This window comes from Musa acuminata, chromosome BXJ2-6 (assembly GCF_036884655.1).
Source record: "Musa acuminata AAA Group cultivar baxijiao chromosome BXJ2-6, Cavendish_Baxijiao_AAA, whole genome shotgun sequence".
Taxonomy (NCBI): Eukaryota; Viridiplantae; Streptophyta; class Magnoliopsida; order Zingiberales; family Musaceae; genus Musa; species Musa acuminata.
The window spans coordinates 3,812,501-3,828,279 of record NC_088343.1 but is presented as its reverse complement, the minus strand read 5'-3'; the positions used below and the strand labels follow the sequence as shown (position 1 = coordinate 3,828,279).

The window sequence follows — 15,779 nt, the reverse complement described above, 5'->3', positions numbered from 1 at the left end:
ATTGCTTTTTTTCCTTTTTTTTTCTTGTTTCCTCATGGCCGGAGGCCAGTTAGGAGTTTTATACTGTGGCACGAGGGTTAATGGTGCGTCGATTCGACGTTGTTGCTGTTGACCCCCGAGAGATGGGACGACCATTCTGACCGGCCGTCGTTCCGGGACGCATAGAGCGACGTCAGACGGTACCACCTCGAGCTCCCAAGACGGGATGTGTGGCATATCTTCTTAGTACGAGCTCCCGGGACGGGACGGAATGGGTGGCATAGGGCTCCGATTTGACGTGCGGTGTCAGCGATGACGTGTCGACCAAAATATACCGTATCACATAAATGTACATATAATTCTAAAATTGCTTTTAAAGAGTTCCAGCCAACAACTAATTAAAAATAGCTAATGAAGATATTAACTTACATATGTCTGTAGTTCTAAATTTGCTTTTAAAGATACCAAAAACAGCTAATGAAGATTAATTAACGTACATATGTATAGGTATGAAACGATCGACTTTGGAAGTATATATACGTATAATTTTGTCAAATAAATGTAAGTAGAATTTAGCACATCACACATCGAAAAATTATAATTGCAGATAAAAGACAAACAAAAAAAAGGTACATGCGAACGACATTTCGACATGATATGACGCACCCAATTTAATCGCATATAAATGCATGTGCGTGGTGGCATTCAGACACCCTTGAGAATACGTGACAATAGTTATGACGTGGAAGGTGTGTTTCGCGTGGGTCCCACTATTACCTCGTGATGTATCTTTAAAATATGGAATTTTCTTTTGCGTACTTTTATTAAGGTGACAGCCTTTTTACGTCCTCATTCATCTCCGTCAAAAGAAAGAGGATCAGCGGGGTCGGTCCCACACACTGTCTTTGGGTGTTGTCGTGGGTCAGTGACTCACGTGATCTCTCTCCCTTGCCGGCGCTCGTTATTAACCATCAAATTTACTTTTGTGTCCCTACAAAATCAATAATTTTACATTCTTATCCCTTCATTTTGCTGCATTACATCCCTCCAAATGTAAAACCTGTATAAAATTATTATGATGGTAAAGATATTATGTATTTACATATTTTAGTTCCAAATAGAATTCCTGAATCTACGTAATATTTTACAGTATCCATATATGCTATTCGAAATGAGTGTATATATATATATATATATATATTATATGTTAAGAATTAATTGGTGGGCCCACGTCGTTTTCATTTTTAATTTTCCTTTATTCTGGGTTTATTCGGGTGGGTCCCAAAACGGCAGTTTCGGTGTGAGGGTGCGTGTCGGATAAGGAACGTCGACACGTGGACCCGCTTAACCCGTTTCCATTGTGGATCCGCTGTGACGATCCACACACAGAACCCCACATGAACCACACAGGAACGAATTCGTTATTCTACCCGCGTTGGAAAATACTTATATAAGCTGTCGTTTTAAGTAAAGAAAATAACGAAAAATGAGAGAAATAATTTTGTGCCGAAAACCTTTCTCGTCAGGTTGGGGTTGTCGGATATCTACAAAACAGGAAGTAGAAAGTGGGTCCCCGGCACAATAGAGACGCCACTAAGATGTCGCCACGTTGTGTTTCGTGGTATTTCCTGTTGTGTCGGAATAGCTGATCGGTCCGACCGCCGCGGCTTATCCTGCTCCTCTGAAGCGCCGAGCTCGGGCAGCCGAGACCGGCACGCGTTCATCATCTGTTGGCTCGTACTGTGGGCCCCGCCGTCATCCCACTCTCCCCCGCCCTTTCTCGCTCCTTGGGGCTCTTATTTCTCCTCCCACCCTCCTTTCGTGCCGCTTCAGGCTTCTTTCGCCCGTCCTCCGTCTCTTCTCTCCCCTCGTCCTCCTCCTTTATGCTAAACCCTAAGATTCGATCGTGCGCCACCTCCTTTTCTCTCCCTCTACGGTAAGAATACGGCTTCCGATCATCCGATCGATGGGACTTTTGTGTGTTTTTGAGGAGTTTTTCGTACTGTCCGTCGCTTTCGCAACTTTTTTTTCTTGGGTTGTTTCTCTCTGTTCTTTTGGGCTTGAAGTTGTTGGTTTGCTGATGGCACTAGAGAACAAGGGGCGATGGATATTCGGATGTCTTAGTTCGTCAAGCGATCATCGATTTCTCGTGTTATTCGGTAGAGCTTTTGCGATCTTGGAATTTTTCATCTCCATGATCTTATGGGGTTTTATCCTACAGTTGATTTTTGTTTGTCGTGAAAATCCATTTGACTGTGTTTTTTGTCATATAGATTGTTTCTTGCATTGAAATTCCACTTTATTTTCTCAGAGGAAGTAGCTTTTATCCTGGTTATTGAAGATATGCTGTTTATGCTGGTTTAAATTCTTACTCTAGAATGGAATAGTGCAAACAAGAAAGTTTCTTGGGTTCTTCTGGATTGTGCAAATGGCGGAAAGTTGATCTTTTGGACAGCTGAAGAAAAAAAAGAAAAAAAATCATTATTTGGAAGTTAACCGTTCTCCAATGGGGGGAGCTTGTTCTAGAAAGAGAAACGTTCTCGATGAAGATGATTTACGCAGGTCCGGAAGATTCTCCAAGACTGGCAGCTCAAAATGGTTGTTATTTAGTCTGCCTCGTTGCAGCACAGATGTTACAGTTCGAAGGCAAGGAAAGTGCCCTTCTCTCATGGAGTTATGCGTGGCTAAAATTCGTGAGGTACGTATCTTCCATCATGCCTATAAGCATATGATTCGAGTATTTTGTGTCTTGCGTTGTGGTTGAGACCTCATATTTCCTATGTTAAAATATTTGTGTGGAAGCAGGATATAAAAAAGTATAGCAGCTTTTCCATGCTGCCAAGAGACATAAGCCAGCAGATATTCAATGAATTAGTCGAATCTCATGGCCTCACTGATGTGTCTCTTGCAGCCTTTCAGGATTGTGCCCTTCAGGTGAGCATTCTATTGCTGTGGTCCAACAAATAGCTGGTTTGGAGTTTCATCTTTTAATGTATAAGCTACTCTGAATGATTTGTGGCCATGAGCGACAAGTAGTAGCAAGTGTATCTATCACTCATACTGGAAACTAGTGTGGTCCTTCAACAACTAGAAACAAGTGTATTTACCGGTATGTACTAATAATTAGTATGGTACTGCTATAAGGATGCAGAGCTGATTGCTCTGCCCTTCTTTAGCAGGAAAAGCTCTTTTCCTTTTCTTTTGTCATGAATTGTATTAACCACTACTTGTGGCTTCAAATTTAACCATGGAGGTAGTTGTCCTACTTACCCTGTATCGGAAATTACAGAGAAGCTTTCTGGAAGTAGTTGTTCTGTGTGGTGTAGTTTCACACTTAAGCTTGGCAAGATTACTTAGAGGAATATCTGCATGTCCATGTACCTGATGGAGAATATTTTGTTTACTGGTCATAAACTTTATGTTATTTGGACAACTTCATTTAACATTCTTCCTAGCTTGTGATATTTGAATGATATTTTCCCCAAGTAAATGCACAGAATTTGGATTTTCTTGTGTTATATTGGATCTTGTACTTAATGTTGTTGATAGTTTATATTTTTTGCTTTTGCCATCAGGATATTCATCTTGGAGAATATCCAGGAGTGAAGGACAGTTGGTTAAGCACAGTTTCCTCTCAAGGGCAATCACTGCTGTCTCTTGATATTTCTTGCTCTGATGTGACAGATTCTGGATTGTCTCTTCTTAAGAATTGCCACAATGTCCAGTGCTTGAAATGTAATTACTGTGACCAAATCTCAGACTATGGTGTATCACATATATCTGGTAATTTTTCTTCAGCCTTTTATGCCATTTCTTGGTTTTTCTAGAAACCTTCCATTGTGCATCTTGTCATACATCAGCAAGACAATCTCCTGATCCTGTGTATAAGGAGAACCTCCCTATATTTTTTAGTAATGAAGCAATGTTCAACCCATATTATAATTACCAAAAGGTCTACTATTATCAGAAGTTTGCCTAGGTGTGAGGACAAGGTTTTACACAACCTCTGTTTAGGCACAAAAGATTAGTGGTGTAGGATGAGAAGCAGAACTTTTGATAATAGAGGAACCATAAAGAGAGGAATAGAAAGATAGTAATTGAAAAACAATTGGAAAACAAAGGGATAACTACCATACTCGGTTTGGCTCAAGGAGCGAACTCTTAGGCTCGGGATGAAGGCTTTGCACATTCGCACGTCTCGCACGTGAATGATAGAATCATTCCATTATAAAAGTAACTTGTGGTCTCGCACCACTCACACATACAGTGGGAAAAGAACTCAATTCATTGATTAATTTCTGATTGATGCATTACAATGTTCAAGCTCTTTTTTTATAGACTCAAGTAAAATAAAGGAAATTATGGAAAGAAGGATAATTGCAATCACATCAAATCAAATATATGATTTGTTTTTTCCTTCGAAGAAAATAATATTGGTGACTTGATTTGAAGGATAATCTCCCTTTCTTGATAATATTATTGATTGATAGATGCCCTTTTTTGTAGAGATGAATCTTTATGATCTTCAATCAAGATTTACAATCTTCAATCAATAACGAACTTGATTTCTTCCACTTGTTTCTGCATTTGTTTCCTTTTTCTTCATCTCGAGTAGATATTATCATGTGACTAACTTATGACATATGCAAAATACCCCTAAACTAATGAAATTTATTCAGATAATAAATAAACTAAATTGCTCTTGTATCACTTAGCATGCGTCTCTTGTCCTTATTTGATGATTAGGTGTTTAAAAGTTTTAGTTTCACGGATTCGTGCTGATATCTCCCTCAACTAACAAAGAGATCTTGAAGGAATTGCCACATATGAAATTGAGCATAATTTTGCAAAGAAATACTCCGCATGTTTCTTGAGAAGAGATGGGAAACATGCCCATTGTCATTTGATTCGATAGTTGCCTGTTTGAAGATCCATCCCTTCAATTGGTCTTTCTTTTAGGACTCTTTTCCTAATGACTGCACCAAAGTGGAGTGTTCCCAAGTTCCAGGGCAGTGTTGTCAAAGATGCTAAGTGCTAAAAGATGTCTAGGTACCAAAATGCCAATATAAAAATTGTAAACATATAATTAAGGAGAAAAATCAATAAAATTAAATTAAACAATACATGAATTCTGTTTCCATATCATTTCATATCCAAAATATCACCACTAGAATATTTAATTGCATTCATTTGACCAAAATATCACCATCTACAAAGCATTAAAGTACTAAATTATCCAAATATGACAAGAAACATAAAAAAAAAGAAGACTAACATCAAAATTAACACAATTCAAAATTATAGCAAAAATTGACAATTCAAAATTAACAATGCAAAATTCTAGCAGTGACAAAAACAGTAATTAACATAATTTGTAAACTATTATTTACAAGAATTAACTATTATTAACAAGAATTAACACAATTCAGTAACAGAAACAAGGCTTGTGCTCTATCATTAATTTTGTTTCTTCAAGTTTATCTTTTTGTTCCGGGGGAAACAAAGCTTGCACCGATATCTGACTTTGTATGCTGACATTCTAATGGCATTACCTATCTCTTAGCGGCTGAGGAAGTGAAGTACTTACTAAGATTAATGACTGTTTCCATGGTTTCTACTTTCTAGGTTCTCAATGCTTTGGCTTCAAATTTTTTTCCCAAGCTTGATGATTTTGCCTATCATATGCTTTTCATTCTTTATTTAATGTAAAAAAATGTTACACTTTAATATTATCCTTTTGCTACAAAAGGTCCTGAGGTCCTCTATATTTTCTTAGATATCTAGAGTCACTAATTTTTTTGAATCTGTTGTAGTAGATTTTAAAGTACGACATAATATTGTCTATATGTTACTCAATTCATATTCCTGAAGATCTGTGAATTCCACTTTTGCTTTTTTTTTTCCTTACTCTTGGTGTAAATAATTTGGAACAAGAACATTCACAATCTTGCTGTAATGCTTATTGTTTAATGAAACTGGTCAAACTTTTCTTGTGTCTACTTTCTTTTATTGAATGATAAATTAGCCCAATAATTTTTACCATTTTATTGCACTTTTCATCGCAAACTTTGTTTCTCCCTTCAGGACTTTCAAACTTGACCTCTTTAAGTTTAAAGAAGAGCAATGCAATTACTGCTGAAGGAATGAGGGTTTTTACCAACTTGATTAACTTGGTAAATTTGGATCTAGAGAAATGCTTAAAGATTCATGGTGGTCTTATATATTTAAAAGGTATGCTTCTACCAAACTATTGGCGTTTGATTGTCATGTTGGCACAGCTCTAAAAAGATAGCAATTTTGGTTTTTTGAGCTTTGCTTCTCTTTCATAATGAATCATGTCAAAACTCACATGAGTCAATCATTTTTACACCTGTTTAGAGTTTGCAAGGATTAATAATCTCATGCACCAGGCTTCCTCCTTCAAACGAATTGTGACATAATATAGTAGTTTACAATTTATTTCTTTTTCTGGAGGGTAATATACTTACAAACAAAGATGAAGATAGGAACGAAAGGGAAACAAATCATGGAAATATGTGAACAAAATCAATCATAAATGTGAATTCGACCAGTTTATCATATATTATTACTTTTGATACATTTGTTAGCTTGTGTCTAATGACCAAATTAGTTCCTATAATATTGGATGGTGGTGACAATTTTTCCTAGATTTTACTAGTTTGTTGTTTCTATAGTTCCTTTTATGCATTATGTATTAATTCCGTAAGTTCTATTGTCGATTGTTTGCTGTTTATGGCCTTATTGTTTCTCGTATTCTGTGCTTTAAACAATCATATGTGAACTTTCTGCAGACTTGAAAAAGCTCGAATCCCTTAACATCAGATACTGCAATTGTATAACAGATGAAGACATGGAGCCTCTTTCTGGTGGGTTTTATTTGTTTAGACTCTGTCAAAATTTTTTTGCATTCTCAGTTTAGTGCTTGGCCAAAAAGAAAAGTCTGGTGTGTTAAGGCATTTCAATGATCTACAATACAAGGAGGATGGGATGTACATGCAGCTACCGTTGTTCCTTGTATGAGTGGAAATTATATGCACATACTACACAGATAGACAAATACATTTTGTTTTCTTATCCTGGACAAATGGGCTTGGATGATGATGGTGATGAACTGATGCTTATGCCGAAGTGTCCATTGAAAAATCTGAAAATTTTGTATTATTTAATAACCTCTGTGGGTATTCCTCTAGTTTGGCATATCTTTTTTTCCCCCTGACAAATAAAGGAATCTGAGTTGTTTGAAGTTTGAACATTATAAATAACTATTCCATGCTATCACATGTAAATATAAAACCAATGCACATTGCTAACCTCACCTTTTTTTTGCATTATATGTTTCTTTTCCTTTGTTTCTGGTGACATACTCCTAACTAGCAGTCCCTTGTTTCACAAAGAAGAGGTGCAATGCACATTGATGATCTTGCTGTCATATTGTTTGTCTAGTAAGTCTCATCAAGAAAATTTGATCAGAATATTTACATCTCTATTCTTGTTCTAGGTCTTTCAAAATTAAAAGAGTTGCAAATGTCATGTTGTAAAGTTACCGATGCAGGGATTGCTCATCTAAAAGGTAAGATGCAATGGGCTGTCTTGATTTCTAGACTTGCAGTTTATTATTCATATGTTTTCAATTTCACATTTGCTATTAGCTTCTGGCATCCTTCATCAGCAAGACTTCTGTTTCACTTTTCCATTTTAGGGTACATTTCCTTTCTCCAATTAAATTCTTTTCAGGTTTATATAAAATTGCTCGCTTGAACCTGGAGGGTTGTCCAGTTACTGCTGCCTGCTTGGATGTTATATCAGGTTTTCTTCTTTTTCCTTCTTTCCTGGTGGTGCCAGCAATTGCTAAACATATAAGTTAAACATATAAGTTAATTGCTATATTCATTGGTCTCTTTGTCCGGTTAAACATATAAGTTATGCAATTTTTAGTGGGTTCCTTTCCTGTAGTCCTGTAAACCTGGGGGTTATTTTATTTCTTCTTCTTTTAAGTATTGTTGAACAATTATTCTTGTTCCATAGTGCAATGATTTCTTTCTTTAACTAGTTCATCTTTGCTATGCAAATAAAAAAAACTATACTGATATACTCTACACGTAAGTGTTACTTCTTAACATGTTCTTTCAAGATTGTAATTGCTATGTAGCTTATGAACACTGTATGGCCTGTTTGACTTGTAAATTGTCCATATCTGGTTCTTTAACTGCATGATTTCAGAGTAAGTATTCATTCATATCATGTATATCTTTTTCTTTAATATTTTAGAGTGACTTATCTGTGTGATTGAATTAGTCTATTTGTATGCTAGTTTGATTTTTTTGTTCAAAGAAATGGTATGTGATAAATATGGTTCTTTCTGGATCCTTTACAGGCTTTGGATCCTTGATTTTTTTAAATTTGAGCCGATGTGGTATATCTGATGATGGAAGTGAGAGTTTTTCTGGTGAGTTAATCACAACCTCTGGAAACTTAAGATGTTCTCTGTAAACATGTGAAATATGGAGAAGTACGTTTCCTTAAAACTTTTCAGCAATCACATATATGATGTAGGTACAGATATTTTTGGTTGTTGCTACCTTGTGAGAAGGGAAGTCAAAGACATTGTGTCTTACCATTTGCATTTCTAGCTGTGTGGATTGTTCCTTCAAATGTTTTGCTGCTTCATGCTACTTCTGATATCAACAAGCTGCAATGAATCCAGTACATCTTGGCATATAGTTTGATGTGTGATTAGATTGCATTGATGCATGTCTAAGGCATAGTGTTTCTCTTAATTTTCTGGAAGAAAATGGAACTCTTTTGTATACAAAAAATTTCTTATTCTCCATTAAGTTAGTGTCTGGTTATTCATGTGTCATTTTAACGTCTGTAGTCTGCAATGGCAATTGCCAATCTTGGTCTGTTCTGGTCTCCAGCTTGCCAGTTGAGATTTTGGCATATCAGCACAAGGCTACCATCAGGTTGAAAGAAGTAAAAAAAAAGAAAGATATTTATATCCTCTACTACCTGTTCTGTTTCTTTTTTTTCAAATAGTGGCTGCCACAAAGCCTTAACTAGCTATGAACCAGTCAATGTTAAGTGGTGCACTTGGCATCCCATGATGCAGAAAACCTTGATCTGCGAGACCCTACATGCAGACTAGTTCATGTTACTCAGGAATGATGTTTTTATTCACAAGGGACCTTGTATTTTGACATGATGTGGTTTTTCAAAAGGAAGTAATTCCAATGGCAAAAAACTTGATACATAATATGTGGTCTAGAACCATTCAGCATGATGATCTTTGCCATTTAGGTCATGCTTGATCAATCATAAATGAATTTTTCTTTCACTAGATACCATGGTATTAAGTTGTGATCTTTTGGTGCTTATGTAATGGGCAATGCTTTTTCAGCTACATTGTTACCTTTTGTCTTTCTAAAAAAAATGTAGAGCTTTTAGTTCTTCATTAGTTTTGTTTTACATGATAATGGTTCTTGTTATTTTGAAAGTTCCTGTACTGGTTGTTATATGCTTAAATTTTTGACAACTCTTAAACAATCATTGTATCACAGGGCTTCAGAAGTTGAAAGTTCTGAATTTGGGTTTCAATAACATCAGTGATGCATGTTTGGTGCATCTTAAAGGTAAATCAGTTTCAAGTTTGCAAGTGCTGCTGAGTTTTAAAATGTTCTTTCCAAAACTTCTCTAGTTGACAAAGTCAATAACTTGGCAATCTTCAGTACATCTTTGATGCCCAACCTGTAGCTTTCAGCTTCCCTGTACTATTATCTTTTTGATGTTGGATTGACATTCTAACTAGTCATGCTTTTGTTTAAGACAATGATACAAATCTTCTTATAACTTTCTAATGGCTTTGTAGTTCTTTCAAAATAGTTATTTTTTTATTTAATTTGGTAATAGCTTGGTGCTTTGTCAATTTGGGCATTAATTTTGCTAACACTTCAATATATAGTGGTCATTGTGCTTTCTGAATATCATTACTGTGGACAAAGTCAGATTGATCTGCTTTTTATTGAACTTCTCTTAATATTTGATTCATTGTAGATTTGATCAATTTGGAGAGCTTGAATTTGGATTCTTGTAAGATTGGTGATGAAGGAATGTTAAACTTGAAAGGTAAGTGTCATGATTTTCGATTAATTCAAGTTGTTACATACTTACATGTATATATTACCAACAAGAAATGGTGTCATGAAACTCTGATTTCTGGACTTTTCTCCTATATGAGAACATTTGGACAAGCCCTCATAACTTTGTTGTGGTGTTTCAATGTACTTCTGGCATCCGTGAATTCATTTGATTGAATTATACCTTTTTTTTTGTTTAGCCAAACTTGACTGGTCATAGAACATTGTGAGCTAGTGATATGCAAAATATAGGTCAATCAACAAGAAAGATGCATAAGACACTAGTGTTTTCTACTAGGTAGCAAGTCTACAATTTGGTTTTCCCTGAGTGGCACCAAAGCATGATCTGCAGGTTTTCAGAGGGTAAAAGGCAAGCAAGTGCTATAACCTTATTTTGTCAACCATAGCCAAAAAATTAACCCCTAAGATTCTTGGGAAACCTTAGTTTATTATTGAAATTATTGTTGATTGCAACTTTCCTTATTGGTTCACTTGATATTTTTTTAAAGGTCTTCTACGTTTAAAATGCCTGGAGCTGTCCGATACTGAAGTTGGAAGCAATGGACTGAGCCATCTCTCTGGTATGCTTAGCAACTTGTGCATGATATGCAATTGAACTACTTACTGTTAATTTTTTTTACTATTAGTAGGTGTCCATATCTGGTTTTCTTATTCTTATGTTGCATGGTGGCAGTAGCATAATAGCTTTCTGTTTCATGAATGTTTTGTTAATTTATTTTTGTTTAGGTAAAATTTAATTGTGTTTCTTTGTAAGTTCATATATCTTATGTGTTGAGTATGCATCTTTAATCGCACAGGTTTAGTTTTATTTTTTGGATATGTTTTTCAGTGTGATATTGACTGCAACAACCTTCAGCACATTTTAAACTTATTGCAAGTTTTGTCCAATAATCATTTAGGTGAAGGAACTTGCTTGTGGTGTCTTGGATAGTGTGGATTAATTATAGCTGACTGCTTGATGGATAAGCAATATTTGGATCAGCTATATTTTATGATTTATGATTAGATGATCAAGCTATGCAGTTTTGAATAATATCACCCATACCGGGCGTTATGTACCGGTTCGTCAGTTGACCAGTATACGGATCACCTGTTACCGAACGGAATATATATATATATATACACATACATACATATATATACTGAACGGTATATCGCTCGGTATACAGTATCGTACCGTACCATACCGAGCGAATGTTGAAACTTCAGTACGGTACGATATTTCAATCCTTGCAGATGATCATAGTTTGATTCACAGTTCATATACATCTTGGCAGATGTTAATACTAGTTAATTGATAAATTGGTCTTGCATCTTTTTTTTTTTGCTTTTTCCTGTAGCAATTTAAGCATAGATGTTTAATCTTAATTACTCTTAGTACTGATTCTGTTTTCTTTAAACAGATAAATAATCACTCGTAGCTCTCAGTTTGTTTATGATGTTTAGAGGTCTGTTCCCTCTAAGATTCCACAAATTAAAAATATGTTTTTAGTTGAAAATTCTGAAAAACCTTCATCTATGATCATTTAGATGTCCTGATCACCAAAAAGAATTTTACCAGAAATAGTAGAGCTTGTATTTTTCTCGGTTATGTGACTAGGTCAAACATGCCACATATAGGTGGAATGGCTCAAATTGATGTATAGTTGATCATTAACATTTTGTCATATGCAACCAACAGGTGTAAACAGACTTCTGAGAATGCCTAAAACTCTTCCTTACCATCCTTGAGGTTTGAAGGTTTTCCTGAGTGGCATGTGTCTCTTCAGATTTACGTTGCTGTTTTACTCACTCCTGATGCTGCTTCCATTGATTTTTGCATAGTGGGCCTAAAAAATGATTGCAAATTGATTCATTTTCTTTGCAAAGTCATAAACGAATCAGAGAAACAGTACATAAACTACAAGAATTAATGTCAAAATCAACAAGAAGTACATCTGAACATGCATAAACATGGCACATTTTTTCACGATTAAATTATTAAACATCTTATAATACCATACGACAAGCAGGTGGCAACCTGTTTTGCTGTCAGTTAAATCCCTGATTGGAGACTGACAAGAGGTATGAGAACCATAGTGATTGAGCTATTACCAACTTCACATTATGGAGAAAATGCAGTTCTCTGTTTCTTCTTTTTAGATGGTTTATGTCAGTGAAGAAATTGTATTTCTTGTCACATATAAGACAAGTTGAACAGTCAAAGATGCAAGCTAAATTAAAAAAATTATGAAAATATTTAACGGTGGTTCAGATTCTCTGCCATTTGTATTTTTCTTCCATCTTACTGATGTCTAACATGTCAAAAGAAGCATAAATCACATTATATAAAAAAATTGCATGGGCCTAGTCAACCTAGAGATATTATCACCTTTCATGCATGTACTCTTGAAACTGATAGTTACTGGATTCTTTTGATCAAAATCAACATGGCTTTTCTGATGGTCAAGGTTTGTAGGCAGTTGAATGTTTTTATGTGCATATTGTTGTCTACTCAAGTTCATGAGACGCAAAAACATCACTGTGATGATTGTCCCTTTTTAAAAGCTATTTCTTACTCAATACGTGACCCCTTAACCTATGGACTAGGTGCAATCTTGACGCTATCCATGAACAATCTTGACTCTATCCATGAACTTTATTCATTCAGTTAACCTAGGTGACAAGTAGATGTGGGTTTTTTTAAAAAATACTAAGTAATCAAATTACCTTGAAATGTTCTAAACTTTTACCCCTATGTTTTTTTTTGTTCACTTGCACCTGAACCTACTGGCTTTCTGGGTGTAATTATCAGTGGAACAAAATTAACCATGTAACTTGGAACTTAACCTATGGAGTAGGTGCAATCTTGACACTATCCATGAACAATCTTGACTCTATCCACGAACTTTATTCATTCAGTTAACCTAGGTGACAAGTAGATGTGGGTGTTTTTTTTTAAAGACTTGAGTAATCAAATTACTTTGAAATGTTTGAAACTTTTACCCCTATGTTTTTTTTGTTCACTTGCACCTGAACCTACTGGCTTTCTGGGTGTAATTATTAGTGGAACAAAATTAACCATGCAACTGCTTGTCATGGTCCTTGGAACTTAGAATGATAGATGTTTCTAATAAGTGAAATATATGTTAATTTTCTTTGTACAATATGATGCTTAACATAACACAGTAGTTGCAAAGTACTAACACAATCATCTAGTTTCCCAGGCAAAAATTACTACAGATTTTGCTTATATAAGAGCATTCTCACTGGGCTGGAGCTATCTATAAGTTGTGAACTTCCTTTGATGACCAAGAAGCCTTTGTAGACTTGTAGTCTCATCCATTTACTGTTATTTCTCTCATTAACAATTTGATGCTTTTCATAATATTTTTCAGTTCATGACACTTGGAATATGAAACTTGCTTTTGAGGTTTTACATGGCATGTGGTCCTCTTCATAAGTATAATTTTCATTATTTTTTTTACAAGGAAAATATGATGGTCTGCAACTCGCTATACAATTTGTCTTTTTTCTGTAAAAGATGTGCAATGCATATAAAGACTTCAGGTTTTGAATGTGAATTCTCAGAACATTATTTATATAATACAAGCGCAATTAGATTATTACTAGATTACTATGACATGAGAAACTTGATTGTGATATATATCATTGTCAGGTTTATGCAACTTGGAGAGTATCAATCTCTCGTTCACATCAGTAACTGATGGTGGCTTGAGGAAGCTGTCTGGCTTAACTTCCATTAAGTCACTAAATTTGGATGCTCGCCAGATAACAGATGCAGGCTTAACGGCTATCACCAGTAAGACTTATTTGCAGGCTTGCATTTTGTCACAATATGTGGATGCAAATATTCATGATCATGGAATTTGTTATCCGCATTCCAGTTTTGTCTTCTCATGTTAGATATAGAAAGTTTTTCCTTCTGTTAAAAGGGTAAACTTCTCTCTTTTTTCTCAGCATACAACAGTCCTAAATATTTGTATTTGAGGTTTCTTCTTAGTGAGGCACCCATGTAGTGATGACTTGGAAATCTACATAAGATGACTTTTGAGGAATTATTCAGGAGGCTTCGATTTTAATTACAGTTGACACACTACATGAAAATTTTCACTTGTATTTGAAAAATCCGCTTGTCCTCTCTCTTTCTTTTTTTCCTGTTGCTGGTTCCAGAGTTCTGGGTGATTCTCTATTCTGCTTGATTTCAAGATTTACACTAGTTGTAGTTGTGAAGATAAGATAATGCCTGTTAGAACATTCATAACGCTCTACTAGCTGTTGCTTAGCTTGTATTTATTACCTTCTATCTAAAAGTTTTCATGGATGTATGTTGAAAAACCGTTTGTAGAGTCTCAGGTGCTTCTTTATTCCATGAATTTTAAGATTTACACTAATTCTGGCAGTGGACATATGATAATGCTTGTTGATCATTCATGCTCTAGTTAAGTTGTAGGTGTTGTTAAAGCTTGTATCCTATGATATGCTATTCAGAAGGTAGCATGGAATTTCTTCACCTGCTATTCTTGAGGGTGCACCAAGTATGAGAAAACTTCTAAAGGTTTTCTAGCATGTCCAGAGTTGAGTGCATCTGAAAGGATGGTTTAGCCTATTTATATTTTAGTTATGACAACTCAAGTGGGTGGGAAATATCAATGACTAGAATGGATAGAAAAGGAAATATTTGTAGCTGACTTATGTTGGAGGTGCCTTAAGTGGGCAAGGATGAGCAAAGACTTTGTTCTGAAGCAACAAAAAAGGACATGTCCCATGACGATGGAAAGATAGACTAAAGAAAGATCCATATGCAACATCAGTTAGTTTCAATTAGTCTTCCCTAGGATTATGAAACATCAGATAGTTGGCATTGAAGTTTCTTTCTAATTTTTGCCTTCTTGTTTCTTGCAACTCTATTCTAACTTATGATTATTCTTAGTTAAATGTGAAGGCTTTTGGGTGCTTTTTTAATTTATATACTCTCTGAGTATATAAACTTTGGAACAAATGCTGTCAATTGCTTGAAAGTTTCTTTTATATCATGCAGGTCTTACCGGATTGACACATCTGGATCTTTTTGGAGCTCGTATTACAGACCTTGGGACAAACTGTTTCCGATGTAGGTGATATAACTTATGAATATGCCTTTTCAGGGTGTTCTTCCCAGTTACAATATATTTGTTCTAGATCATTATGGATCTATCTTTCCTACCTTCTAAAGTAACATAATTCAAAGCAATTAAGTTTTGGTAAGTAAAGAAAATCTTTTATTTTGATAAAGTGAAAGTGAATAGAAAATTTTAATAGGAAGAGGAAAGTAATGATTTGGCAATAGTAATTCTGGCTATGTATCATGTGCACAGAATATTGTCTCCAGCTAACAAGAAACAAGAGAACTATCTTATACTTTGAAACAATCTTATAAAATATAACATGTGAGATAACGAAAAGAAAATTACTTATGAGCCTATGAGGTGTAGGGTCTATTTACCTCAAAAGGCAACGAACTCTTGAGAGGGTCTTATTGGCTGTTGTGTTCATGCTTAGCATGAAAGAAGGGGCCTAGGATCGGCAGATAATCATCGGTATGGAAGTTAAGCAATCATCTAGATTTTGACCCAAAAAGAAAGG

General features: G+C 35.3%; 1 protein-coding gene across 2 annotated transcripts in view; it reads left to right on the top strand.

The window, feature by feature from the left end:
• Positions 1-1,759: 1,759 nt before the first annotated feature.
• LOC103986813 (F-box/LRR-repeat protein 14) overlaps positions 1,760-15,779 on the top strand; it is a 15,064-nt gene continuing 1,044 nt past the window's right edge. The window contains exons 1-14 of one of the 2 annotated variants that reach the window (XM_009404919.3): positions 1,760-1,915; positions 2,357-2,677; positions 2,785-2,913; positions 3,555-3,762; positions 6,064-6,210; positions 6,792-6,866; positions 7,499-7,570; positions 7,735-7,806; positions 8,375-8,446; positions 9,558-9,629; positions 10,051-10,122; positions 10,643-10,714; positions 13,813-13,956; positions 15,196-15,267. In XM_009404919.3, the coding sequence (XP_009403194.2) occupies positions 2,486-2,677; positions 2,785-2,913; positions 3,555-3,762; positions 6,064-6,210; positions 6,792-6,866; positions 7,499-7,570; positions 7,735-7,806; positions 8,375-8,446; positions 9,558-9,629; positions 10,051-10,122; positions 10,643-10,714; positions 13,813-13,956; positions 15,196-15,267 (1,399 nt within the window). In that variant the 5' untranslated portion in view covers positions 1,760-1,915; positions 2,357-2,485. Of the gene's footprint in view, positions 1,916-2,290; positions 2,678-2,784; positions 2,914-3,554; positions 3,763-6,063; positions 6,211-6,791; positions 6,867-7,498; positions 7,571-7,734; positions 7,807-8,374; positions 8,447-9,557; positions 9,630-10,050; positions 10,123-10,642; positions 10,715-13,812; positions 13,957-15,195; positions 15,268-15,779 lie in introns of both variants that reach the window. The other variant, XM_009404918.3, reaches the window with a different exon arrangement.